Source organism: Grampus griseus (genome assembly GCF_964374135.1).
Source record: "Grampus griseus genome assembly, chromosome: 9".
In the NCBI taxonomy this organism is placed as follows: Eukaryota; Metazoa; Chordata; class Mammalia; order Artiodactyla; family Delphinidae; genus Grampus; species Grampus griseus.
This window is the reverse complement of record NC_139003.1, coordinates 79,725,991-79,753,871: the sequence shown is the minus strand read 5'-3', so window position 1 is coordinate 79,753,871 and position 27,881 is coordinate 79,725,991. Positions and strand designations below refer to the sequence as shown.

Genomic DNA, 27,881 nt, shown 5'->3' with positions numbered 1-27,881 from the left:
CTGTGATTAGGGCTGAGTTTTATCAGAAAAAACACTGGAGACTTGTCTTGTCCCTGTCATGTTAAAATATACTACCCAACAGGTCAGAAATTAAAATGTGGTCCAACTTATTAAGAGTGATTTACTTATGTAGTTAAAATGGTTTATCCGTGAGCCCAAACAATTTTCATATATATCTTTTTCATTCAGTTGAGGAAGGAGGAGGAGAGAGGATGAGTATAATCACTTTTAGCTTCAACTCTTCTAATGTTACTGTTTACTCCCTCATAGGGGTTATTTACTGTTCTTCACAAAGTTAAGCTTTTATTTGTCATCTTATAAAATTTTTTCAACGAAAATAAATAGAGATAGCAGTTCTATAATTTAGCTTAAAGATTTCTTATATTGTGCTCAACCATCGCTTTTCTCTACTGTTTTAATTTGAATCTCTAGCAAACTGTTCTTAAGGAGAAAAAAAATAGATAAAAATTCCCTTTGTTGTTTAAAGCTTTTGACTAAGTTACCTCAGTTTATTTAGCCAGTTCATTTCAGGCTCAATTTACCTCACTATACTTGTTCTGGTGCTTTCCTAATTCAAACTCTACACATAAGTCAAGATACAGAAGAGGAGCAAAAAGAAAATCCTGTTAAATAGAAGAAATTCATTTGCGACAAATGGAGTTAATGTTGGGTGGGTATGGAGGTGCAAAGAACACTGACCTGGACTTCAGATTTCTCATCTTTAAAATATGTAATAAAATAAATATAAAACCTACAGAAAAGAAATGGTTTGGATCTTTACCAAGCAACTGAATTTGAAACTATTTTATTAGTTATATAAGGCTATAAAAGTATTAACTAGCTTATGTATAGATGTATATGTATAGGCATATATGTCTATTACAAACATGTATTTTTATGTTGAACATAGTGATAAGAAAAAGTAAAGCAACTAGTGGAATACATTTTGATGCCGCTATGTACAATATACCTCAAAACTTTTCCAAATTTTTATATCACAATCATTTTAGTTGCTTGTTATTTTATTTCAGTAATAGCACATGTGGCAGATTATAGAATCCTACATAAGTAGTAATTTAAAAAAACATGAACAGGGCTTCCCTGGTGGCGCAGTGGTTGGGAGTTCGCCTGCCGATGCAGGGGACACTGGTTCGTGCCCTGGTCCGGGAAGATCCCACATGCCGCAGAGCGGCTGGGCCCGTGAGCCAGGTCCACTGAGCCTGCGCTCCGCAACGGGAGAGGCCACAACAGTGAGAGGCCCGCGTATCGCAAAAAAAAAACAAAACAAAAACAAAACATAAACAAATATACAAAAGTGCATGTCTGTTTGTTGGGACGAGATGTATTTTCGAGAACATGTAGGTAGCTTTATGTAGAGTCAGTTTTAAACTGCACAACTGTTCGAAACAGGTAGTGTACTGAATTAAGAATATTATGATAAAATACTTAGGAAGCTAATAACTGTTAAATGATGCTCAGTGTTTTTAAACTGGGTCAGTAATAATCAATGCTCTATTAATTCAGAACTCCCCCGTGTTAAACTAGTATTTCCTAATATTTAGGGTTACATTTTCAGCAAAGGTCTTTCACTGAACATTAGGAACATACGTCTGTTTCTTATGTTTATTGGCATAGTTTGAAATGTTGACGTTGAGAAAAAATAACACAAATAATCTGATTTTTTTCCCCTTCAGTCTGAAAAGGTTTGCTTTGAAATTAATCCTTAGATACTGATTACAATGAAATAGCAAAGGTTACCTACTGAACACTAGATTGATGAGATCAATTTAAAAATTTTCTGGTTTTCACTGACATTTGTCTACATGTATACATTCAATCTGATTTTTATCAGACCCTAATAATAATGACCATAAATTATTATTTTACCGCCATTTATTTTGAAAAACACTTTAACATACTATTTCCTATTTTATAATATAATAGTATAATAATATATAATAATATCCAAGATTTTAATCATAAAGAAGAAATATGATAAGAAAAGTGTACTAGCAATGAAGAGGGTGTAAAAGCTATAGAAAAAAATGAGGCCTCAGCTATTTAGAAAGCCAGTCTTTAATATATGAACACTTTTTCTTTCATATATGTAAATACTACCATTATAAAACAGCTTATTTCGTCAAAGTCAGTTTTAATAGACTGGTTTCTTATGTTGCTTTCCAAAGACAGTAATGAAAAACAATCCCTAAAAAATATTATTCTTCAAATCACACTTGGTTATCATGGTCATTATTTCTTAAATCTGTATATTCTGACAGAAATAAAATTGACAGAAATAAAATTTCTCAATTTAGGTTATGGAAATTACTCTCAGAAATAGACATTAAAGGGTTCTAAAAATCTTAAAAATAGCTATCAAAACAGCAGTCAGTGAAGCAAAACACATTCTTGTAAAAATCAGCTCATGAATACCATCTGCTTTGCAATAGGATCCTGGCTTAAACTCTAGAACAAAAATATTTTAATAAGGAGTTTGTCTATTACTAAAAAAGCTCTAAAATTGTTCAACAAGTCTAAGGGTAGGAAAAACAGTTTTAACACTTGGCAGTTTATGTAATTTTAAGACCAGACAGAGGTGACAACATTTTAAATGTAGCTTATTTTAGTGCACAAAAGTGGCATGTATCATTATTGATAAAATGTGCTATTTCTTTTGATAGAAAAAAAATCATTGCTTTTTTTTTGAAGACAGATAAATCTTGGAATGATAAATCTAGTTCCAAACAAATCCTTTGAATTTACACTGCTATTTCTTCCAATGGCTATGACATTCTCTCCTGATTTTGTAGAGAACATGCTACATTAACCTTTTTTTTTTTTTTTATAACATTTTAACAATTTATTTGAGCAAAATCCACTTGAGTCAGGCGGCATCCAATCTAGCAGATAGAAAGAAGCTCTGAAGAGCTGTACAAAATGAGTTTTACAGGTAGAGGTGAGTGGGAACAAGGAAGTTATACTTTGCAAGAGTGAGTTTAACCTCCTTTCTTGACGTTCGTGATCATCTGGGGTCATGATGTAAACAGTTTCATTGTGTGAAAGAAAGAAAAAGAGCATGAGGAACACGTTTTGGTGCTCTGGTTTATGAAAGTTTCATAGGTGTGATGCTCGAGGTAATCCACAGACACACACAAAAATACTGGACTGAAATAAATTTGAGAAAGCGCATTGTCATCCGTTCAGCAAAAGAAGAAAAACACAGGGGAAAGCAGAAGGAAAAACTGTAACCCTGAACTACACAAGAAGTGTCGTACGGATAATGAGTAAGATTTTATTTGTTTTGCTTTGTTTCTATTTTTTTTTTTTTTTTTTTTTTTTTTTGTGGTACGCGGGCCTCTCACTGTTGTGGCCTCTCCCGTTGCAGAGCACAGGCTCCGGACGCGCAGGCTCAGCGGCCATGGCTCACGGGCCCAGCCGCTCCGCGGCATGTGGGATCCTTCCGGACCGGGGCACGAACCCGTGTCCCCTGCATCGGCAGGCAGACTTTCAACCACTGCGCCACCAGGGAAGCCCTGTTTCTATTTTTTGTTTTAGGTGGGCGCAAGGAATTGGTGAATTACCCCCAAATTAAAAGCAGTTTGGCGGATAAAGCGGTCTGTTCACTAATTCATCAAATTAATTTACTGCTATAGAGAACCTACTGTGAACCAGGCATTGTTCTGGGCACTGGGGATATAGCAGTGAATATAATTAACAAAAATGCTCACCCGTAAATTCTGGTTGGGGAAGAAAGACAATACATGAAATTATAAAGGAACAGACATAGTACTGTTGATAATAATATGTGATATGGAGAAAAATCAAGAAAGGCATAAGGATAGAGTGTTAGAAAGGTGGGTGGTTTTCATTTGGTCAGTCAGTAAAGGCCTTATTACCTAAAAGAATAACTTTAAAATGGTTATAAAGAAAAGGAATCTAAAATTTCTAGAGAAGCACCATTATATACTTCATAGACCATGAAAGGTACACAGTTACTAGGAGATTTGAAATTTTTTTCTACTAACCCATAAGGTAAAGCTCTTTAATGACAGTCAGCAAATTTCTGCTGAGGAAATACAGAAACTGCCAAATGTACCCCCCCACCCCCCACCGTGAGGAAAGGGAATTAACAGGATATCTACAATTGCCAGACTTAGTGATGGGAAGGTAGTGTTACTTTCATTCAATCATTACAGATGATTTGATCACTCTCCACTAGTGTCCACTCATTTTTCATTATGTGACTTCCATAAAACATCTTAATTGAAGAAGTCCACTGATGAAAGTTAGAAAAAAAATCTGTGTGCATACCATTTCTTCATTACAAAGCTTATTCCTTTCTGTGTTTTTACTAAATCATGATGAAAATACATTATTTTCAAGTGGTATCTAAGTAGCAAGCTCAGTCCCATGGGAAGGAATACATTCTAAATTTACTTTAGTTGTATCTCTTGGGAATTTTCCTGGGGAGCAATCAGAAGAACTCAAGTAAAAACGTGGTAATTTTTTTCCCATCTTTACTCAGAGTTAAAATTTTCTATTTGTAAAAGGAAGCAGACCACAAGATAAAAGTGTTTGGTTATATAAAGTTGTCAAAAATAGAATTTGGCTTTGGGGCTGTGACTTTGATACCAGAGTGATAAGGTCTAGAAAAGAGATATAGCTCACCTCTTACAGACACAGGGGAATATTACATAACTCAATAAAATGATCTCTGATAACTCCCTGCACCAGTTATGCCCACTCTGTATTATTTTATGATTTTATGTTAATTAGTGCTAATTTAACCAATTAAATCTATGCAATATCTTAGGGCTAAGCATGAACTCAAAGTGTCAGTGAAAGACTAACCAGATGATATAGACTCCTGCCTTGAAATTTGTGTGTCAAAGGTGTAACCACAGTTCCATGATGGAAAAACTCAATCAGAGTTAAAGGATCTCAGATAGTTGGATTCCTATAGAGTAGGAATGGAATAAATTTAAATCTCTAATGTTTAAAATTGCAGAATTAAGACAAATGTTTGGAAACTCCAGGAAGAGAGATTTTACCCATATGGAAGAACTTTGTACTAATGAAAGCTCTCCAAAAAGCTTGGGAAATAGTTATTAAGAAAAAAATAACTGAGTATGGAAAGAGGACCAAATGCAGACAAAGCAACAAACCATAAAAACAGTCTGGGCTTCCCTGGTGGCGCAGTGGTTGAGAGTCCGCCTGCCGATGCAGGGGACGCGGGTTCGTGCCCTGGTCCGGGAAGATCCCACATGCCGTGGAGCGGCTGGGCCCGTGAGCCATGGCCGCTGAGCCTGCGCGTCCGGAACCTGTGCTCCGCAACGGGACAGGCCACAACAGTGAGAGGCCCACGTACCGCCAAAAAAAAAAAAAAAAAAAAAAAAATAGACAACAAGCATGGTACTGAATTAGCGAGAAGAATCAGAAAATGTCCCATAAGCCTCAGAAGAGACTAACAAAGAATAACTGTCAGGCGCCAAGTTTAACATTTTAACCCTGGCCAGGTCACTGGTTTATTAAAGAACCATGATAAAGGCACTAGCCTACTCTGGGCTTTGCTCCTTATCTGTAAGGTGGCTGGACTAATAGCTAAATGCTATTTAACTTGTGCTCAGTTGTTTCAAATATCTATTCCGTAACATCTTACAGAAAAACCCAGACCAACTTTTTGGTCAACCCAATACATAAAAGTAAACAAAGTGGAACTGACACTTTAAACAAAGGAGGTATCGGTTTAGATTATCAGCAGGACTTGCTAGGATGGGTCTGGATTGTGGTAATGAAAAGGTCAGCAGCCAGGGCCTTTTAATGCATGTCTTAACCCATTGCTTCTATGCTTATAATCCTTTCTTTAATACATTTATTCAATAAATATTGAAGGTCTGCTTTGTGCCAGGTGCTCTTCTAGGCTCTTGGGACTACAGAGGCAAACAAAGTAAGATTCCTGATCTTGTACAGGTTATCATCTACTGGAGAAGGAAGATGATATTTGATTAAATATATATTAATAAGTAATACACACAAATTTAGAGGGTGCAGGGATTCATGCTGATAGACATTTAGAGAGTGAGGTAAGGACAGCTTCTTTGTGGAAGTGAAATTTAAGCAGAAAACTGTACACAGGAGCGAGCCAGGCAAAGATCTGGGGAGAGAGAGATCCCAACAGGGGTCCTGGGTGGGGATGAGGTTGGCACATCCAAAGAAAGGCAAGGTCAGTGGTTGGAGCAGAGCGAGAAGGGGGGTAAATGCAGGAGTGACTAATGAGGTTGTGAGTTGGGATCACATGGGTCCTTGTTAAGAAATTTCTAATGTATCCTGATGAACCTGTTGAGAATCTACTGGAGAGTGTGTGACAAAATCTGACGTACACTTAGAAAATCACCCTAGGTGCAGTTCGGAGAATAAACTGTAAGGAAGGCAAGGGTGGTGAGGTCCATGGGCTAGGGCACAGGGTAAACAAAAAATGATGGTGGCTTGGTCTAAGCTCCCCACAGCCAAGGGAAGTAATCCAAACTTGAACTCAGCAAATCAGATCCCCCGGGACCTAGTCCTTCCTTATCTTTCCAGTTTCACTTATAGTAAACCCCTTCCTCCCCCTCTTTGCTTTATGTCTGTTCACCAGTCTGAACCTTTGCACATCTGTTTCCTCTATTTAGAATAACCTCCATTTTTCTCTTCATGGTCCAACAGAGATCTCACCTTCCTGTTTCAGAACCTCCTCTTTGAAACATTTCCTGGAACTTCCAGGAAGAGAAGTTACTATAGAATCTCATATAATATAAAACTGATCTTTCATGCTGAATTACAAGTGTTACTATGTCGAACTGTATGGTGTAATTTTTTTTTCAATTTTATTGGTGTAAGAAAATTAATGATATAGAAATTATTGAGCTAAACTTAAACTCACAACACTATGAATATCACTTAGGTTATTCTTTTCAGTACAACTGACATTTAGTAATTCATGCTTATAATTGAGAAGCTCGTTTTAGTTTAAAACACTCGAAGAGTGTTTAGAAATTTGCCAAGAAATAAATTTAAATATTCACATCTTAGAATCAGAGTATCTAAAGTGCTAAAACCATTGCCTGTATATAAAATGGTCTACCTTGTGTGTGCAATAAAACAGTATTTTTGAGTCTGTATACAATTATTCCATATTAAAGTATGCATTGAGTGTGACCAATTAGAAAAAAGGAACTACTGGATTGTGCTCCAAGGCTCAATACTCTTAGGATTTTTCAGGCTCAGAGTATTTGGTAATTCTGTTCAACTTCTTTTACGATTAGACAGTTAATCAGTATCGCTGGTACAATCAATAATACAACTAATATGACCCACTGTATCTTTCATTTTGTACTTCTAAATCCAAAGTGAATACTGCGAGGAAAAAATATTGACACCTGAATCTCTTCTATCCCAGAGCTCATTTGAATTAAGGCTATAGGGCCATACGTTAAGTAAATGATGAATACACCAAGTGGAAAAGCCTGTTCTTTCTAATGACAGAAGCCTTGAATATAACTTTAAAATACTGTTTAAAAATGTATTTTCAAAGATTTCCAAGTAACTCTTTGGATGAGTTCATAGGGCACAGCTGTAAAAATAAATACCTATACATTATAGCCGAGTTAAAAATATTTTTTGCAATATATTTAATTCTAGAAACAGTTATACATTAAAACAAATCTCTGTAAACTGAATGAAATCTCAGTGCACCAGTGGTTCCCTGACTTAAAACAGTTATGACCTGTCCCCCACATAAAGACAATTACACACTGTTTGAGAAAGTCCATAATAACAAAATGCCCCTACGAAACTAGAAAACTTGTAAGAATTTTTAATTTATTAATATGTCTATCAATATGCCTATATACCTAAAAATTGACTTACATATAGTGACATATTTTTCAGCCCACAGCCAATGTTTAATGTATATGGGTTGCTGGCAACAGAGTGATATCTCAGAAAAACCTATTTAGATGCTTCGGGATTTGAAGATCTAGACTTCAGAAACCAATGCATGAGGGGAACTCTTAATTTGAACATAAATCTAGTTTTAAATAGAACTATCAGATTTATCAATAACCTTCTGAAGAATTATATATTAGGTTTTCTTTAAGTAGGATACACCTTCTTTTATAACTGATTACTAACATTTCTTATTTTCAGCTATAGAGATCTTCACAAATGTGTCCACATACCTATATATGTTCTTTTCCCTTTGAAGCATATTTTTAAATAATTAAACTCTATTATTCAAAGGAACATTAAAAATTAATTTTTCCTCTGTAAGAACTAGGACTAAGGCTTATCTGAGGTAGATTAAGAAAGTTTCCAGAAACAAAATAAACATGGATGAACTATGAAGATTATTTTACACTTTCTGCTCTAGAAATGCTCTCTCTGGAGCAACAAAGGTTAACATTCCGGAGGAAGGAAGAACAGACTGATTAAATGATCTCCACAGATCTTCCCACTAAAGAATCCCAGTATCCATGGGTTTAAATGTTTGGTCATCCTTTGCCTTAGCTATTTATCTTCAATGTTTATTCCATCATACTTGAATATGAATATTAACTGTACTCACCAAAATCAGTCTACAATTGACACCTGGGAGATTTCAAGATTAGAACAAAATTTCAATCTCATTACATCATAATAACCTTCTCTCTCATTTTGGTCTCACATAATATGGTCTTTTTTTTGGCATTTTTACATGGATGTATACTTTTCTATCTTTTCCCCCAAATTTCTAATGAAATAGTCCTCACTGAAATTTAGAATTAGGCACCAGGAGCCTTTACTGCCTCCTAAAGTCTGCAAACACACAGTTAATATCAACTCATCCATTGTCTTCTAACTGAAAAGAAGCACTCTTACCGTGTAGCCCTCGGTATACTGAAAAGGAGCCCTGGAACTTTCGTCTGCTGTTGGACTCAGAGGCTTGGGGTCAGACATGGAGCGTTGCATCATCTTGGCTGTCTTAGGACTTGCTGGGGGAACTTTAGCCATATCGGGGTGCAGTACTTTCTGTGGACTTATATCATCAGGGAGGGGTTTCTCATAAGGTACAAAGGCTGATTCTAAGGCTTTGCCTGGTGAAAGTGGTGAGATGGGTGAATAAAGGACTTTTGGAGATTTGGGTGGGGAAGGAGCCAGCTGTAATGTGGAATCTGCCCGAAGGTGAGATGAATACCCGATCTCTAAAGGTGTTGGGCGTTTCTTGTCTTTGGGTGGAGATGTGGTACCCAGATATTGAGGACTCTGTGTGTCTGAATCTGCTTCTGTTTGACATCCTAAACTGCCCCCTTTGTAAGTCTTTTCTGGTGCTGAAATGTGTTTAATTATTTCTACCTTGGCATCCACGCGTGCCCGTATCGAAGGCGTTCTTATGGTTCCGACTGGTTCAGTTTGCACAGATATCTCTGCTACTGTTTGAACTGCTATACTGGAGACTTTGGAAAGGAGTTTGGCCTTGTCTGCCTCTGTAGTGCTGTCACCGTATTTCCCTACGCGAGCTTTTCTCCTTGATCTAGTAGGCATATCCCATTCATCCTGATCTTCATCATCCGTTTGGACGCTTGTATCGACACTCTTTTTAGTTCTCCTTCTCCTACTCACGTAACTCCGATCCGCTGACTCTTCATCGTCAGTTTGTACCCCGCTGTCCACTATCTTTTTAAAGCAGCGGGGATCATCTGCCAGATTTTCCCCCATCTCATCATAGTGGCCACGGACTTTAGCTCCAGAACTTCTCTTTTTGGGCTGCTTCTCCTCTTTTACAACCACGTCTGTCAGAGGTATTTCTGAAACAGTACTCAGGATGCCAGGTGGGGCAATGTACTGAGTAACCCCGTCCGACTGCACTGTGTACCATCCTTGGCTTTGTGGTATTTCAATCGCCACCACGGCAGAGGCTGTGGTGGTTGCATCTTCGGTCGCCCAAAACTGACCACCTTCTGGGGCAGCATACTGACCTTCCAGAATGGCCTGCTCTGTAGTGGTTTGTGGAGAAGCAGTTCCAGAAGGGTCATAGTTATACTGGTAGATCTGGCGGATCTTTTGCTCCTCGAGCTGCTGGTGAAGCTGTTGCTGCAGCTGCTGGATCTGCTCCAGCTGCAACTGTTGCTGCGCTAACGTCTCCTGTCTCATGATGAACTGGGCTTGCCGCTCCTCTTCTTGCTGATACAGGAGGTGCTGCTTCATTGACTGCAGCTCCTCCAGCTTTTTTTGAACCATGAGCTTTTCCTGTTCTCGGAACCTTTGAATTTCCTGCCGTTCCCACTCTAATTCCTCAGCAAAACGCTGCTGCTTAATTTTCTCCAGTTCCAAGAGCTCGCGCTCCAAGTCCAGTTGCTGTTGTTGCTTACCTTCTTCGGGGACGATTAGAAGCGCACTTTCCTCTCCCACCACTTCAGAAAAGACTTCAGACGCTGTGGTTAAAGTGGGAACCGAGTCCATCGTCTCAGCTGTCAGAGTTTCCATAGTGATAGTTTGCAAACTGGCATTGATATCAACACCAGTCACTGCAATGTCTGTTTCAGATGCCCCTGTTGTCAAGAAATATGATCTAGGCATTGGCTGGCTCTGGTGCAGGGCGGATAATGAAGTCACAGCGTCAGTTGTGTGCACACCAGACAAATCCCTCACGGTTTTGCTGAAAATGGAGCCAGGTTGTGTGGTGATAGCAAATGTGGAAGGAATTGGAGTTGCTACTGAAGAATAGACAACACCATTAGATGACCTCAAAACACTCCCCACACCATACTGAGGTCCTGGAGGTGGAGTCATTCTTGCTGTGGAATACTGTGGGGTACTAATCCCAACTCCTGAAATGACTTGTCGTGTTTCTGGATATGGACCTGTAGTCTTGCTTGAATAATCCATTACCTCACCTGAAACACAGGGTAGAGTTATAGTGCAGTTCCCAGAACGAATGATGCTTTTGGGGTTGGAAAGCCCACTCAGTCTTGAAGAACATAATGAATGGGACTGCATGCAAATCCACAGGCTAACCTACCTAGGTGCGGAATAAAAGCAATGTTGAACATGCAGGCACATGCAGGCGACTTTGCGTGGAACAGATTAAAAAAAAAATGAAGAAACAAAAGCGCACATGTACTCCAAAATATGGTGCCAAAACATCCAAAGAAAGATGAAAAGTAACAAAATTGGGAAAGGGACCACATTGTCATCCTGAAATGAGATGAGGAACACCATAATGGTATTTCACGGAAAGGTCTGTTGCTACATCATACTGACCTGTAGTAATTCTCCCTGAAGTTAGATCTACTGCTGCATCAGTTCCTCCAGAATAATCAAAAGCATTCTTACTTTTATAGAAAAAATGTCCAGCTTCTGCTAAATTAGTGTCAGACATGGAAGGTTTCATTCCCCCAATCCCTCTATAACCATACGGCCCTGCTCGATCATATTGATAGTGATCATCCCTATAACCAAAACGATCCTCAGGAAGAGTTGTTGCAGGCTGCTGTGCCGTGCAGCTCCTTCCAAAAGGTAACTTATAAACCATATCACAGCACACAGCTCTTCTTCCTGCGGTCAGATCAACAGGTTTTTCATCATCTTCTATTATTTTGGTCACCACATTTGAAGTAGCTTCATCCATTGTTACAACAGTTCTATGAGACTTGGAGGTGCTGAGATCCACTACTTCCCCATCAGTGATGCCCTGTGATGTGGTGCTATCAGTCCATCCATTTGTGACACCACCAGGAAGTGCAGTGATGGGTTTCGTAAGAGCTGATGTCACTGGGTGTACAGAAGTGCTTAAAGATAAGTTTATTGGTGCTTCCTCCCTAACTGTAGGAAAGGCCTGGCCACTTGGTACCCTGCATGGGGGCTCTACATGCTTTGATGTAGTGAGCTGGAGTGGCATTGCTGTTGCATGTTCTAGACTCACTAGGCTTTCTGTGGCTGTGGTGTAACTTGCAGTAGCTGTGCACGTGACAACAGTCACTGTCTCAGCGACCAGGGATGTTGGAGTCACTCCTGATGAAGCTGCACTGAGATTTATAATAGAGGGCTGGACAGCACTAATTTGTCTCCCATACATTTCACTTATTGTGGTCTGCCTCTTCACATCCATCATGGAAGCAGAAAGATCCATACATTTTTCAGTTACTTTAACTTCTACTTTGGGTACTGTACGCAGATCAATAGCATCACCAACAAGTTGCAACTTGACATTTTCTTTATACTGTTGCTTCTCTAAATGGAGGTGATCTAGAGCAAGAGGCTCTGGAGGAATGGATATAGAGACGCTGCTGAGACCAGTACTAGCGATTGTACTTTTGGCTGTTGAAAACTCAGCCTTGGAAACTTCAGCTGGGAGAAACTGTGTAACTGAAGTTGGGGGTTCTTGAAATGAAGATAGCGTTGTGACAGGGATAGCAGAAAATGTCTCCAAAGCTCCTGAGATGTACAGGCTCTGTTGTGAAGAACTTGAAATTTCTGTAGCTTTTATAGGAGGAACTACAGAAAATACTGGCTCAATGGAAATCAGATCTTTGGTGGGTGATCCCAAGGGCCAGCTGGTAATCACTTGACTCCCTGAAGAATCTGTTGGAGTCCCAGGTTCAGATGGCAATGTGATAACCACATAAGTTTCCATGAGGGACTTGGAAAATCTTGGCGAGGACTTGTTAGAGTGAGGGGAAAGCGGAGAGGTAGGGGAAGGCAATTTATAATCTGCTGAAGTCACTAAATTTAATGTCATATTTGAAGTTATAGGTAGACCTGTTGGTTTGGGCTGCATATCTGTTGGTTTTGCGGTAGTGACTGGAGGTTCAGGAACTGCTGGTTTAGGGGCAACTGGAGGTTTGCTTGGCTCAGGTCTATGTGTAAATACAAGTCCAGATGGAACTGAAGATGGCTTAGGGGGGACAGGAGGAGGTACAGTGGTACATATTTTTGTTATAGGTAACCCATTACTTCCTGGAGCAGCTGTGGTCTCTACTGTAGCAACAGAATCTACTAGAGGTGGAGCTGCAGTAGTTGCAGTAACTGGAGCTGGAACCGTTACCTTTTTTTTAGGATGAATAGTTGGTTTAGGTGAGGTTGGTGGGGGAAGAGGTGGGGGTGGAGGAGGGGGTGGAGGGGGAGGAGGGGGTGGGGGAGGAGGGGGTGGGGGAGGAGGTTGGGCTGAGGCATCCAAAGAAGAACCTCGAAGGAATGGACGAGCTTTAGTTGGAAGACAGGAAATAGAAGGAGTGCCAGATGGCACCTGAGATGCAGGCTTTGCTGGACCAAAAACGTCTTCAGATAAAAAGCATGTAGTTGAAACCTGCTCCTTCATTGGAAGGGCTGTTAGAGAAGAAGGTGACTGATCAAACACAGTTTCAGAGAGGCTAATTTTTGTTAGTTCGGCCTCCGACTCCTTCCTTGTATCTCTGTAAGCTTCCAAAACTTCCAGAATAATTCCATCCCCTGTTTCCTTCTTGGCTTTCTTCACTGCGTCTTTTTCAGATACAGATAAGTCAGTGGAAATAGTGTCAGCAATTAGCCCCTCAAGTTTAGTTCCTACAGATTCTATGAGAGAAGGTTCCCTATCAGATAAGGAAATCACAATGTGACCAGCACTAGTTCTACCATCTGGTATGCTCGGCCGATCTAAAGATATGTCTTCTGGATAGTCTATAATGCTGCCTGGGAAATATGTTGATGAAGAAATTTCCGCAGAATCTTCAAATTTAGTTACAATGTCCACGGGCTCAGTATAAGCTGTGGTTATGCTATCCAGGGTACTAATGGGCGAGGAGCTATCTGTGGTACAAACTGAAGAAACAGATGATGTGAGAGAGGGTGTGTCAGAGGGTGGGGCAGACGTAGCACTTTCTGAAGGCTCAGAGTAGGTCAAAATCAGTGACTCATGTGCAATTATCTCTTGAATTTCTCTTGTATAATCAGTCACATATTCATCCTCAATTTCTTCTGTTGAAAAATGTTGGGTTATTTTAACATCTGGGATGGAGAGTGTGGCACTGCTGGTCGAATCTGTAAGAGATACGCCTGAGAGAACACTTGATGTCAAAGATGCATCAGGCACCCTGTCAAAGTCCACAGTAGATTCTGTCATATCATCCCTGATGGGGGGCTTGGTTGGGCTGGATCCAGGTGTTAATTGCATCTGTTGCCTTTTTATGAGTTCTTCGTAGGCAGCATCAGCATCTAATAACTGCTTTTCTTCACTGGTAGAAGTTACCATACTACCCAGATCCACAATCTCATGGCTTTCTGGGATGATAAAAGAGCTTGAAACAATGTCTTCTTGAGGCAAAACAGCATGTAAGCTTTCTAGCTCATAAAACTCTTTCTGAAGGTCTGTAATTTTCTGCATGGGATCTTCATAAATCTGTTCTGGAAGTCTTATTTTTTGCTCTCTCCCTCTCTGCTGTAAAAATCCATTTTCTTCTTCTTGCCTCGTGAGCAGACTGCCATCAACGGAACCATTATATGTGTCCTCTACTAAAGATTCATAAATATAATCCTCTATTAACATCCCACCGTACAAAGGCTCTTTTTCAAACATTTCGTCTCGTTCACTTGCAGCTGGAAAAGCTTTATATTTCTGGCTTTTATGCATCATTTCTTCATACATCTCCTCAGCGCTTTTTAATGCCTTTTGGCTACCTTCTTTCTGCAAAATAGATTGCTCATCTGTCGGTGAGTATAAAGACACAGCTGTGGGCAATTTATAAACTTTTTGTACTTCGATTATCTTTTCTGGGCTTATTTCAAAGCCTTCTGGGTCTGACTCTATGCTAGGTGAATATTCAGAACAAGAAGATCGATGGAGCTCTTCCATTTCTGCAGCTTGACGTAATTCTTCTGTTGGAGACGCATCTTCGATGGGAGAGAGATTACTGGGTGGTGTCTTTGGTCTTTCCCTCCTTCTCTGAGCTCGAAGTTCATCTTTGTCTTTCTTTGATTTCTTACTAGAAGTCTTTCTTTGCTGCTGTTCTAATTCCCGTTGCTTTTCTTGCTCCTTCAATAATTCTTCTTCCTCTCTCAATTCTTCTTCTTCTGAAGAATCTTCAATCGTAGGTAAAAGAGGGCCATGCGATCTGTGTCGAGCTTTGCGTTGCTGTTTGCTCTCTCCTTTTTTGTGACTTGGGCTACTGTCGCTGTCCTCATCAAGTGACGAAACTGATGTAGGGGATGTGCCAGGAGTGAAGCTGGAAGCATGAAGACTAGAAGATCCTTCCCCCCTTGACCGATCTTCCGGAGAGTCTGTCAAGCTTTCCATTTCTAATTCTGGCTCTTCATCAAAGTACAAAGCTGTTTTTTTCTGTGATGACTCTGCAGAGTATTTATCTGCGATCGTGCTATTGAGTTCAATCGTTTTGAATCGGCGTAGCCCTCCTCCTCCAGCAACTACAAGTTCTTCACTCTCCTGACTTTTAGTTTCTCTGTATTTAAGTTCAGGACTTTCATCAAAGGTCTCGTCTTCATCATGCCATGAATGGCGTCTCCCTGCATCATCATCAAAGCTTGCACTACTTTTTCGCGTCAGCCGCCTGTGTTTCCCTGCTGTTCCTTTTCCCTTCCCTTTGGTTTCTTCCTTCTTCTGGCTTTCAGTACTACTACTAATCTCTTTGAGCTGGTTCCTAATGAACTCATCATCTTCAGAACCTGAAGCATCTTCATCAGCACTCATTTCTATGATTTGCTTTCGAATGAAGTCTTCCTCTTCACCTGATCCTTGACTATCTTCATGTTTATAGTCATCGCTGCTTGATGAACCAACACTAGTTCTCCGTTTTCTTTGTGGAACAGGTGAGTTTTCACTTTCACTACTGTCTTCAATTGAATCATAAGGCTGTCTTCTTGTAGGCAACTCATCAACAAATTCAGACTTTTCTTCATGGTCCTTTCTGGAAGGGATGCCTTGTTGGCTCTCTTTCTTAACAGTGTCTTTCTCTTCTTGACTCTCTTTAAGCTCCTCTGAAACTGTAGATTCCAGTGTTTCGGCTAAACTCTGAGTTTTCTGTTGGTCCTTAGGCTGCTCAGAAGAAACCTCGTGGGGTTCTGTTTTCTTTTCTGACTTTTCTTCAAGTGTACTTGCCTGAGCTTCCAAAATGGATAGGACCATACTTTCTAACTTAGCCAAATCCGAGGGGCTGGATGGGCTGCTTTCTTGTGAAAAGGAGTCCTTTTTGAGTCCCTTGAGCAAATCCTTTTCGTCACTGGGAATAAGACTTGGAATTTCACCAAGCGAACTTGATATTCCGTCAGAAGAATATCCTGTGTCACTCAGACCTTGTGGGCTTTTTGGCTGCTGAATACTTGAAGTGTCTGATTTGTCATCTTCCTTTTCCTAGCAGGAAGGAAAAGATACAGGAAAACTTAACATGGTTAAACTAATAACATGGCCTCTCCAGTACTCTCAAATAACTATTACAAACTGAGGAATAATTATAGGAATTTTTTCAACTATATAACAGTATTTTTTTTAAAAAAATCTTTGAGCACAAAAATAAAAGTGGTTGATACATATAAAGGTTAGTTTTCATTTAACTTAAGTTTAATTAAATGTCTATTTTCAATCACTAATTGATTTTATTTCATCAATGTTGTATCCTTTTACATCTCAATACCATTTTTCTTCAAAAACATGATTATCTTTCTCTGTACATTTACTTTGGGAAAGAGTTCAAATGGTTGAAGAAAAATTTTAGTAAGTTTCCATTAACATAATTAATACTTTTGGATTATGAGGACAGGCAAACAAAGAATCAGAGGATGGGCACTGTACTTGCCTCCAAGTAGCATGGGATATTGAAAAATTTACTTAACAGAAACAAGTAGGTAACATGGCCACAGTATGATACTCATCTCACCTACCGCTAAGGACTTTTTTTTTTTTTTTTTTGAGAGAGAGATTCGAACAAGGCATTGCCTTTTAAGTACACTTTGAAAGATGCAAAACACTATATTTTACTTAGTATGACTGTTAATATTATTATTCTGTATCACTTGAAATGAATGTTTAGAAAGCGTAAACTTTGAAGAAGCTATGACATAATTGGTCTGACTCAAGGTTTTAGAAAAAGAGAAATATCCAGTGAGTATTTTTCTAGAGTTAAAACACATTTATCTTCAGCAGCCCATCTCAAAGAAATTTAATAAATTTCTTATAAATGTCTTCGGATTTTAAAATACTTGGAATTTTACCTTCACACTATTTCAAAGTCAGCTCCCTTCAACCAGCACCATAACTAACTTGTGAATGTGAACAGGGGCTTTCCAGGGAGCTGGGACACTTCAGAGACACATCAGTCTTAAACAGCTGCTTTCTTTGGGCTGTGATGAGGCCATGCCAGCAGTTTGCTTTAAGAATCAGAGAGGCCTTAAGCGAAAGTATGAAACAGAGACCTTTTTGCATAAATCCAAATTAAAAATACCTATGGGCAAAATGAAACCCAAGTGATCCAGTTAGTTTCCATGTTTTACAGTTAGTTTCCATGTTTTACAGAGTGTCAAAATAACCCCACAGCCCTATGGAATGAAGAGGTCAGAGGAAGAGTTGCAGGAGGACATGCTCTGTCTGACCCTGGCCTATAAGGCCACCTGGATTCTACTAAGTATGTATCTTGAACTAACAATCTTGATATTTTCAGTGGGTGTATGGCCATGGGTTTCTCCTACCTATCCACAGCTCGAATGAACAGATGTCAGGTTGCACAAAAAACAAATACCATGCAAACACCTCTTTCTTCCTTCTTTCCTGCCTTGTTCCTTCCCTACCTTTTTCTTTCATTCTTTTTCTCTTCCTCCTTCCCCTCGTTCTCAAATATAAAAGTTGTTGGGTTGATACTCATTTTACATTCATTTCCATCTCAATATCTGTCTTTATTATGAATGGCTAAGGATGTATCTCGAGCATATAGGGTAAAATGCACATTATATGGTAAAATGCTTTTTGCTGAATTTACAACATGGCAATTCAGAAAGACAGTCGGATACATTCTTTACAACTGTCATGCAAAAGCAATGAATACTCTCTGGTTTACTAAGAATTAACTTTCCTAGACCATTTCAGATGTCTTTCCAGAAAAGGATTACTTATCTGCTGTTGTGAGACTATAGTAGTTGGGTCGACAAGCACGCAACCAATTGGTTTGTTTCTCTTAAGAGCTACTAGACACAAGAAAAAAAAAAAAACAGGAAAAGCAGTGTTCTCATAAAATATTTCTGGATGGTCACAGTGGAGGGATATTTCCACCTCCTCACATCCCACACAATACCAGCACAATATTTTGAGTCCAGTATGCTTTCTATGCCTTTCCTTGTCTGCCTTCCCACCCTTCACTAAATCACAGTAAATACCGTAACCACAAGGGTGGGGTACCTAAACTTCTTGTGGAAAAAAGGTCAAGAAAACGATCTTTCATAATCAAATTTTGATGGTGTCATTTGTGTTCTTTATTTTGAGTCTGCACATATTATAAAACATAACAATGTAATAAAATTATACATATAAGGAGGAAATGCAACTGCGGTTACATATAACAATTCACTGAGTATAATAAAGAATAAATTATAATTGTATACAATGAACTCTGAAGGTTCTACTGACATTTTACAAAAATAAGATTAGGATCAGACATACATAACGTAACAAAGAAAATTAAGGTACACTAGACAGAAGACTCAGACGCATAAACATCAAAATCCCTACCTTACAATCCCCCTTACGTGCCCTTCTGGATGTGTTCATGCTTTCCTGCTTTTCTCAGTGCTATGTTCTACCCACTTCTCCCTCTTGCCACTTTCTTCCTGGTCTCTTTCCTCTCCTCCTCACGGGATTCAATCATCATTTACCTATGATGATGCTGTGATGATTTTTCACCTAAATGACTTCCTCTCCATATTATAAGGTGGCAAAAGTCTGCAAAGATGTTGCCCTACAGGTTTGTGGGTCTAAGATAAAGTGTTTGGAGTGGTTAATAAGGAAATCAAGTTAGGTGACCAAAGGGCATCTGGCTGAACTGTTTAGAAGGAACAACTGGTCATGTACTTATTGTACCACGAGATATTGAAAAAATTCAAAATGTCAATTCTTCTCATACTAACTACCATGGGTATAAATTCCCCTGACAGAGGTGAGTGACCTTCTACTTCATTACTGTTAGCTTGTTAACTATCAGATCATATACCGACTAGCCCTTTTACCTCTTTAAGATACGTACACATTCCTCTTTTCACCTGCTGCTGCTAAAATTTAAAAAAAAAAGCTTTTCTTCACATACAGAGATCAGCATACTGAGGTGCTTATGTGTCCATCCATTTACCCTTTCTGCAGCTCTCCACTCTCATTTGTGAGATATCTGGGTGAAAGTTCTAGTGCAATTTGTTCCCATGCAGGTTAACTGGTCTCTCATAGATTTAACATCACAAACCCTTGCTTTATTGAATAACATTCCTTAACGAGGGAATAATTTGATCAAATAACAAAGAGTAGCTGGCACTGAGAAGAATGTAAAACATAGCATGTAAGTTGGGTCTGGTTTTCTCTATTCAAACTTCAAATGGATGTCTGAAGTACTGTAACCTAGATGACTATATTCAAACGATCCATGTGAGGGAGGCTTATATTCTTTCAAATTTCTAACTCCCTAGGACTAAAAGATTGGCAGTTTTCTCTCAGTTGCCTCAAAAATGTGCAGTTGCATACACATGGAATCTAAGAATAAAAAAAAATAAAAAGGGGCAGGACAGGAGTAAACACATAGAGGTAGAGAATAGACTTGAGGACACGGGGAGGGGGAAGGGTAAGCTGGGACGAAGTGAGAGAGTGGCATGGACATATATACACTACCAAAGGTGAAATAGATAGCTAGTGGGAAGCAGCCGCATAGCACAGGGAGATCAGCTCGGTGCTTTGTGTCCACCTAGAGGGGTGGGATAGGGAGGGTGGGAGGGAGGGAGATGCAAGAGGGAAGAGATATGGGGATATGTGTATACATAGAGCTGATTCACTTTGTTATACAGCAGAAACTAACACACCATTGTAAAGCAGTTATACTCCAATAAAGATGTTAAATTGAAAAAAATGTGTAGTTGTATGCTTATTTCTGAGAAAAATATTAAGTTATTTAGTAACATATTAAGATTTAATAAAATAGATTCAAATGATTCTTCCTAAAGTACATGCGTAGATTACATATATAACACATATATACATATGTGTTTAAATATCACTGAATTTTCTCATTTATGCATTATTTTCTTCATTTGAATAGATAGGAGTTGGAATTAATTATCCATTTAATATTTTACATGTAGTCCAAATACAACCTAGAATGACCTCCAAAATTATTACATAAGAATAAAATTACAGGCCTAGACCCCTTGCATGAGAATTTTGTTTGTCGTCTTAGATTGAGGCAGTGAGTGGGAAGATCCATAACTTAAGCACTTTAAAAAAGAAAAAAAAGCAATGTTATTTTTCAGGAACACATTTTCCCTGATGAACACATTTTCCTTGTATTTTCCTAAGTACATTTAGCATTCAACTCTATTACACTGACTTTTATTTTTTTGTATATATTGCAGTCTTCTCTATGTACAGAATTATGGTACTTGAGCCTTTCTAGTCTGTGTATATGAAACAAATCTTCAAAATTTTCAGAAACCAAGATTCATATTTTTTACTTACTAACGAAAAGCAGAACGCACAGAATTCTTTTCTTTCCAATACTCCACTGCCATTTATTGACCTGAAGACCAGTCAGAGAGAGGCAGTGATGAATTGAGACCCGCTTGAAACCTTCCCATGGTGTCATATCTTGAGGCCTTCCCTAGTACCAAGACACTTGTGTACTGCCAAGCTTAGTTCTGCCCCTTTCACAGATTTTGAAACTTTTAGCCTTCCATGTTGAAGGAAAACGGAAGGTTTTTAAAAACTAGCATTGGGGTTATGAACTGAATTCTTGGTTAAATATAAGACTGTACAAAGAAAGGAGGCAATATTAAGTTTTTGCCTAATGTATCCCAAGTCATTTATATTAATGGGCCAAAGTAAAACAACAGATGAATAATCTTTAATCATTTATACAATGTTTGGGTCCAAATGGATTGCTAGTCTGAGTGTTCCAAGCACTGTAAACAAGATTAAATCCATAAATTCACTGGGTCTGGAGATAAAAACTGGATAGTCCCACATACATGGGAATCCTTTTCACTTCAGAAAACCTCATCATTTTCCATCCTATACAATTATGCTGCCTTTAGATACCATGGCTATATATAACTTGAATACTAACCCTGGGTCATTTTAACCATAAATAGAAGTTTATGCTAAAGGATGTTCAATTTTTTTTTTTTATCAAGAGAGCTATAACGTTTCAATGTAATATATCAAATGTAGACAAGCAGTATTCTGTTTAAGTGTATAGGTAGAAAGCGAATTCTGTAGTGACGTACAATTTTAAAATATTAAACTAAAGAAGGAGAATGTACATTTCAAAATATTTATTATATTTCAGGATAAATTTTAATTCCATTCAACTAACACACTTTGAAAGACAGGAATGAGTGGAGAGACAAAATGATGTAGCAATAAAGAAACGTAAACAGTATACTATAACGATATGAATGACGCAAATGACAAATAAATGAATAAATAAAATAATATAAATATATAAACAAAGTAAAAAAATCACACAAACTGGAAGCTGCTAAGGGAGACGAATACTTAAAATAATAAAAAGGCAGCATCCTAAAGGTGTCACAGGGAAGAAGCATTCTGTGCAGTGTTTAGGAGCCCAGCCTTTATAGGCAGAACAGGACTATAATCTTAGCTTTGCTGCTTCCCAGCCATATGATCTTGGGCACAACAAATTTAGTTTCCCCCTCTTTAAAACAGATATAATATTTACCTCAACAACAAGTTGTGTGGATTAAATGATAACATAACCAACACAATGCCCAGAACACAGTAAGAGATAAATTGAATATTATTTTGATTTCAAACAAAAAGTAATCTAAAACTAATCAGCATAGGGTGTTCAGCAGTAGAAATGACTGCCACCAGGGAGAAGAGTGGCCCAGATGTCCAGGTGGGGTTTTTCTGATAGGATGCAGTGCCAGTGCACAGACAAGAACTGACTGCAGATCCAGAGGGCAGAAAGCATAAGCCACCTTCGGGAATCGTACAAAGGCATATGCGGCTGGTTTTCTACCTCTCACTCATGGGGAATACTAAGTTGCTTGAAAGTTATAGTGGAACCATAGTCCAGAGGGCTGAGAAAGCCAAGCTAGCTATTTAGACAGAAGTCTCGGTTGTGGGGTACAGAATCCTGGGCGGGTGGGCAATATGTAAATATTTTTAGAAAGTATTCGGATCTTTTTGTATTTTTAAACCCAAATAGAAATTACATTTTACTAATATTTAATAAATAGATTGACATCAGTATTCTTTTACTTCTTATGTCAGTTGGTCAGATGTTCTATGAAGACTCCTGGGAGAAAACTGGGAATTACACTGTAAAAATTTATAGCAAGGGCAGTCACTTTATTGCTCACCTTTATATTGAAGGTTTGGCTGGTTTGGTGGTTTGACTATAATCTTAGCTTTGCTGCTTCCCAGCCATGTGATCTTGGGCACAACAAATTTAGTTTCCCCCTCTTTAAAACAGATATAACCAACCAAACCAACGTTCCTATAATAGGTAAGTGGTAGACAAAATATTCTTGCCAAAAAATCATGTGTCAAAGTTAATAGTAATAATGCAAGACATACACAAACACATTAATAAAGAAAACTGACACAAAACTGGCCAAAAAAGTTGGACATTACCAGGAAAACCATTTGATATCTGTCTTACATATGTTATTGCTAATAACAAACCTTGACTAAACACATAATGTTCTTAGGCTACTTATAGCAAGTCATCCTAAGACACTATCACAAACTTCTAGAATTTTTGGCAAATAAATATTCCAGTACTTCACACATTTTCAATGAATTGAAATAAACACTTAAAATCGTCTTTGGAGCTGTCTTATTTAATAGTAAAAGACAAAAAAGTCACATAACATTTGGGGAAACTTGATTTTTCTGCCATGGAAACAATATGGTGACAAATTAAACTACATTTCTTTGTCAGCCAATATTGCTGGAAAGAAAGAAAGAACTGTGGAAGGTTCGGGGGAACATCATTAGAACAAAGTAAGTAGCAAAAGGTCTGGTAATAATAAAATCAACATGCAGATATTTCTAACATGCTCAGTTTATAATATTCACTAGTTCTGTTTCAATAATAAAATACTTAAAGGATTACTACTGTGAGCCACCAAATGGCTCAATATTCAGTGATTTGTTTAAAAAGGTATATATATATATTTAAATGAAAAAACTGTATATTAAATTCTGAGGAGTGGCTCTTTTAATTGGAATTAGTTTTTTGAAAAGGTAAAGTTACATAGATAGCAGTGCATGTGAAATTCATTTACTGCATCTGTTACAAGTAAGCCGGTAATGAAGATGGATAATTGGAAATCATCATGTAATTATGCTACATAAAATGACATATCATTTAAAAAAGTTGTCATGTCTGCCTTTTCAGACAAACTTTAAACAGAATACTTTAATCTTTTTATAAACATTGCAGATGAAGAACTGCAGTGGGTTTTAAAGTCATTTGTTAAAAAACATATTTTAAAACACCACATTTTCTGATAGTTAGCAAGAGGAAATGATTGGTATCACGTTAGAGTAACATTTATTTCTGGAATTTCCACAAGTTAAAAAAAACAGTTTTCAATTCCAAACATAGAAAACAGGTAGCAAGATTTGGCAAGTACAAACTTTGATACACTTCTCTCATTTCTGGTATATCCTGTGGACTAGCTTTTTTGTAATTGAGCGTCATTAAAACTAAAAGTCAAAATATCAAAATAAACTTAAGCTGAATTTCAAAGAACTCTATCATAAAATGTTAGAACAAGATTTTCAAACACTGAAGCACAGTCAATCAAAGCTCTCTCTAAAATGCTATTATTAATCATATTTTACTGTGACCAAATGTATATATTTAAATAAATATAATAAAAATGGTGATTTTAGCTTATTTCACTGACACATTTCTGTGAATGTTTATATTGCAAATAATATGTTAGTAATAGTGCATAGATTTAATTTAGAAATAAATATATATACACATATTGAACTCGTTAAAAGAAAAAGTAGTGGTAAAAGGAAATTATTAAAAATGACACATTTGTAAAATAAAATAAAGTACATTAACAAAATATTTGGATACTTCTTGTTTAGATTATATTTAACAAACAACAGAGGATCATTAGAAATATCTGAGTGACAGAGTTAAATTATCTGAACTCTGGAAAATAATTATCTGATAACTATATACTGGAGAAGGGAAAAAGAGAAGGCCTAGTGACTAGTAATTAGATTACCCAAATCATTGGTAGAAGGTCACGAAGGCCGTTAGGATACTGTCCTTAGGAATAGGAGCTAAGCAGAAACTGCTTCTATAGAGAGTTGGATATGATTTGAACACACTGAGTTCCAGTTTACAGTGAGTTTCTGAAGTGGAATGATCTACTCAGTATTTGAAAATGTAGGTCTAACACTCAAGAGGGGCAGAAGGCGCACAAGGAGAGTTAGGAAATGTTCATGTGGCTCCCCTAAGAGGAAAGAAGACAGAGTTCAAAGAAGAACCGATCGGAAAAGAGAAAGTAATAGAGATAATCAAAGTAGAACTCATAAGGGGTGATCAGAAAGACAAGAATAGAACAAAAAGGGAAGAGTCATGAAGCTTCACAAAGAGAGAAATGGTAAAAAGCATCAAGTTTTGCAAGGTGGTTAACTGGGAGAAGCAGCAGGTGGTGGTGGCGGGGTAGCTAGATCCAGCCATTAGAATGGAGAATACATAGGCATCTGCTTTCTCTGAGTTGGATAAACTCATATAACAAAGGAAGATCAGGATTTATTTAATGAGCGAGGTCTTATATACCAGAGACAGTCTAGTAACCATGTGTTAAAACTGTAAACAATACAACAGCTGAACCAGGGTTGGGATGGACTAAAAGTTCTAATTAGAATTCTAATATTAAGTTTTAATACCAATGAATCATTTCGTTTTCCTGCAAGTCATTGCTGCCATCTGTGAATTAAAATTATTCAGCCTGATATAAGATTTCTTGAAGCTCTAAAGAGTTCAGAGTTCCTCTAGAAATGGTATTATTGCCCGTGCAAATATAGGTTAAGATGAGGTACCCTTAAAAGTTTCCACTAAAGAAAAAGAAAATATATAAAGAATAATATATATTCCAGATGATGCTTGGATTATAAATAACCCTCCAATATTAAACACACTGAATAAAACTGAACAAAATATATTAAACTGATTTCACACTAAATACTAAAATAAACTTTAAAAAAAGTTTCTCCTGAATTTTAGCCATACTTCTTTTTTTAAAATCACAATTATTTAATCATTTTATGGTTGACCACACCTTAAAAAGCTTTCAAGTGAGAAGAAACTTGAGTCTTGCTTAACCAAGTGGCTAAGTAAACAGAAATTCCAAGACAAACATTATTTTATGTTAAAGGAGGATACTGATTTTATGTTCATAGTGGAAGGAAAAAGCAATCATTTAAAATTATAAGAGGGCTTCCCTGGTGGTGCAGTGGATAGAACTCCACGGTCCCAATGCAGGGGGCCCGGTTTCGATCCCTGGTCAGGGAACAGATCCCACACACATGCTGCAACTAAGAGTTCACATAACACAACTAAGGAGCCCACCTGCCGCAACTGAGGAGCCTGCCTGCCACAGCTAACACTCAGCACAACCAAATAAATAAATATTAAAATAAAATAAAATAAAATTATATGAAACCCTTCTTTATCACTCCATAGATTTTTATAAATTATTTGATCAGCATAAAAGCTAATAAATGTTATATCTATGCTTTATTTAAATTAATTAAGCTGTCAGAAAGCCAAAGTTCATCATTTTAGCAAACAACTGTTACATTTTTCTGAAAACGCTATTAATTGAAGGCTTTCACTTACAAAATTACCATTAAGCACTCAGTGTACTTAGGTGGACATTAGTAAATTATAGGGGTAAATCTGCAAAGTTAGGAAAAAAACATAACTTACTGTTTTTTCCTTCCTAGGTTCCATCTGATCAGGCTTTGCCGAGCATGTTGCCTGTGGCTGTTCTTTTATTTTTTGAGTCATTCCATCATCTTTCTTAGACAAACTCTGAGGTGCACCAGATGGTAAATCTTCCATCTTGGTCAGTGGTTGTTTCTTTTCTTGCACTGCCTCTGGAGCCACTCTGCCTTCAGGTTTTTCTTCAGTAATCTGTACTTGAGTTTTAAGTAAGTCATATTTCTGTTCCTCCTCTAGAGCTGATGTTTTTGCTCCTGGGGGTAACTTTTTGTCTTCAAGAGCTGGCCTTTTGTCTTTAAGCGTTGGCTTTGTTTCTTCAAGAGGCGGCTTTTTTTCTTCTACGAGTGGCTTTTTGTCGTCAGGGGTTGGCTTCTTTTCTTGAGGGGCTGAAGTTTTGTCTTTCTCTAGTTTACTCTCCTCCTGGATTTGATCTGTGGTTCCCTTAGGGGGAATTGTTTCAACTGAAGGTGTTTCTTTCACTTCTTCTGGAATGATTTTTTCACCTTCTGTTTTTTCTTCTTGTTCCCTCTTTTTCACTTTTACTTGGGCAGGCATTGCTATTTTCTGAGACGGTTGTTCTGTAGGGACAGGCATAGGAGAGGCTTTTGGTCCTGTCTGTGCAGGTGGCATTTTGCCCATGTCTCCAAGCTGTCCTGATATTGCTCTCTGGGTTTGGCAATTTAAACAAAGCCATTCCTGAATCTGCAGATAAAACAGAAATTAAAAGATTAACTATATTATATACATCTGTTCTGGTGCATTTACCAAGGTTAGCACTTGGCAATTTCTAGCTGCTTTTTTGTATATGGAGAAGGTGGGTCATTGTTTTCTGGATCAATGAAACGGTGACTTAAAGAAGATTGCAAAAAGACTATTTGAAATCTAAAAAGAGGAGCCCTTAGAGATCAGCAATTAACTCACCTCACCATAAAAAAAAAATGCATCAAAGATAGACCCAGGGGAATATCAATTTTTTGGTTAAAAAAAAATCTGAATTTGTTCCAAATACAACTATTTTTAAGCCTCGTGCCTTCAAAATTGTGTTTCCATTCAAAAACTATTAAATTTCATAGTAATTTTAACAGCCAATTAATCATAAGTTTTTTTTAGGACTTAGCCTATAATCTCCTGTCTCTTGACTTGGATCAAATGTAGTTCTATCCACCAGAGCAGAACTTTTACAAGGCACACGTAGAGTTTTCAAGAATCACTTGTGCTAATTCTCCATCTAATTTAAGATTAAAAAACAATGTCATTCTTAATAAGTCACATTTCTCATGCAATTGTGTCAAGAAGCATTCACAGGTTAAAACTGTCTCATATTCTTTTTCCCCAGAGTTTTCTCAATTGCTAATTAAAACACTTCCTTATACCTCTAAGTGTAATCTATGGGCCACCTGCACCAAATCACCTGTGGTTGTCCCTAGACATGCAAATTCTAGGAACTACACCAAAACAAGTTTATCAGAATCCTGGGATAGGAGAAGGAGGATCTGCCTTTTTAATAACCTGTTGGTTAATTTTTTTGCAAACTAAAGGCTGAGAACAACCCTCTCATAATACATATAAATAATCACATGGGAGAGAGATTGTCAGACCAATAATATTGCAGAATTCCCCCCTTATTGTTGTATGTTGTGCTTTTTCTTACATCATACCTATTAAAATGTAAGAAATAAAGACTATACATGTAGC

General features: G+C 37.8%; 1 protein-coding gene across 1 annotated transcript in view; it reads right to left on the bottom strand.

Annotated features, from left to right (window-relative positions):
* PCLO (piccolo presynaptic cytomatrix protein) overlaps nucleotides 1-27,881 on the bottom strand; it is a gene marked incomplete at both ends in the record, with an annotated part of 365,582 nt that overhangs the window by 149,163 nt on the left and 188,538 nt on the right. Inside the window, 3 exons of the mRNA XM_082662011.1 lie at nucleotides 8,896-10,910; nucleotides 11,278-16,354; nucleotides 26,172-26,888. Coding sequence (XP_082518137.1) covers nucleotides 8,896-10,910; nucleotides 11,278-16,354; nucleotides 26,172-26,888 — 7,809 coding nt within the window. The remainder of the gene's footprint in view (nucleotides 1-8,895; nucleotides 10,911-11,277; nucleotides 16,355-26,171; nucleotides 26,889-27,881) is intronic.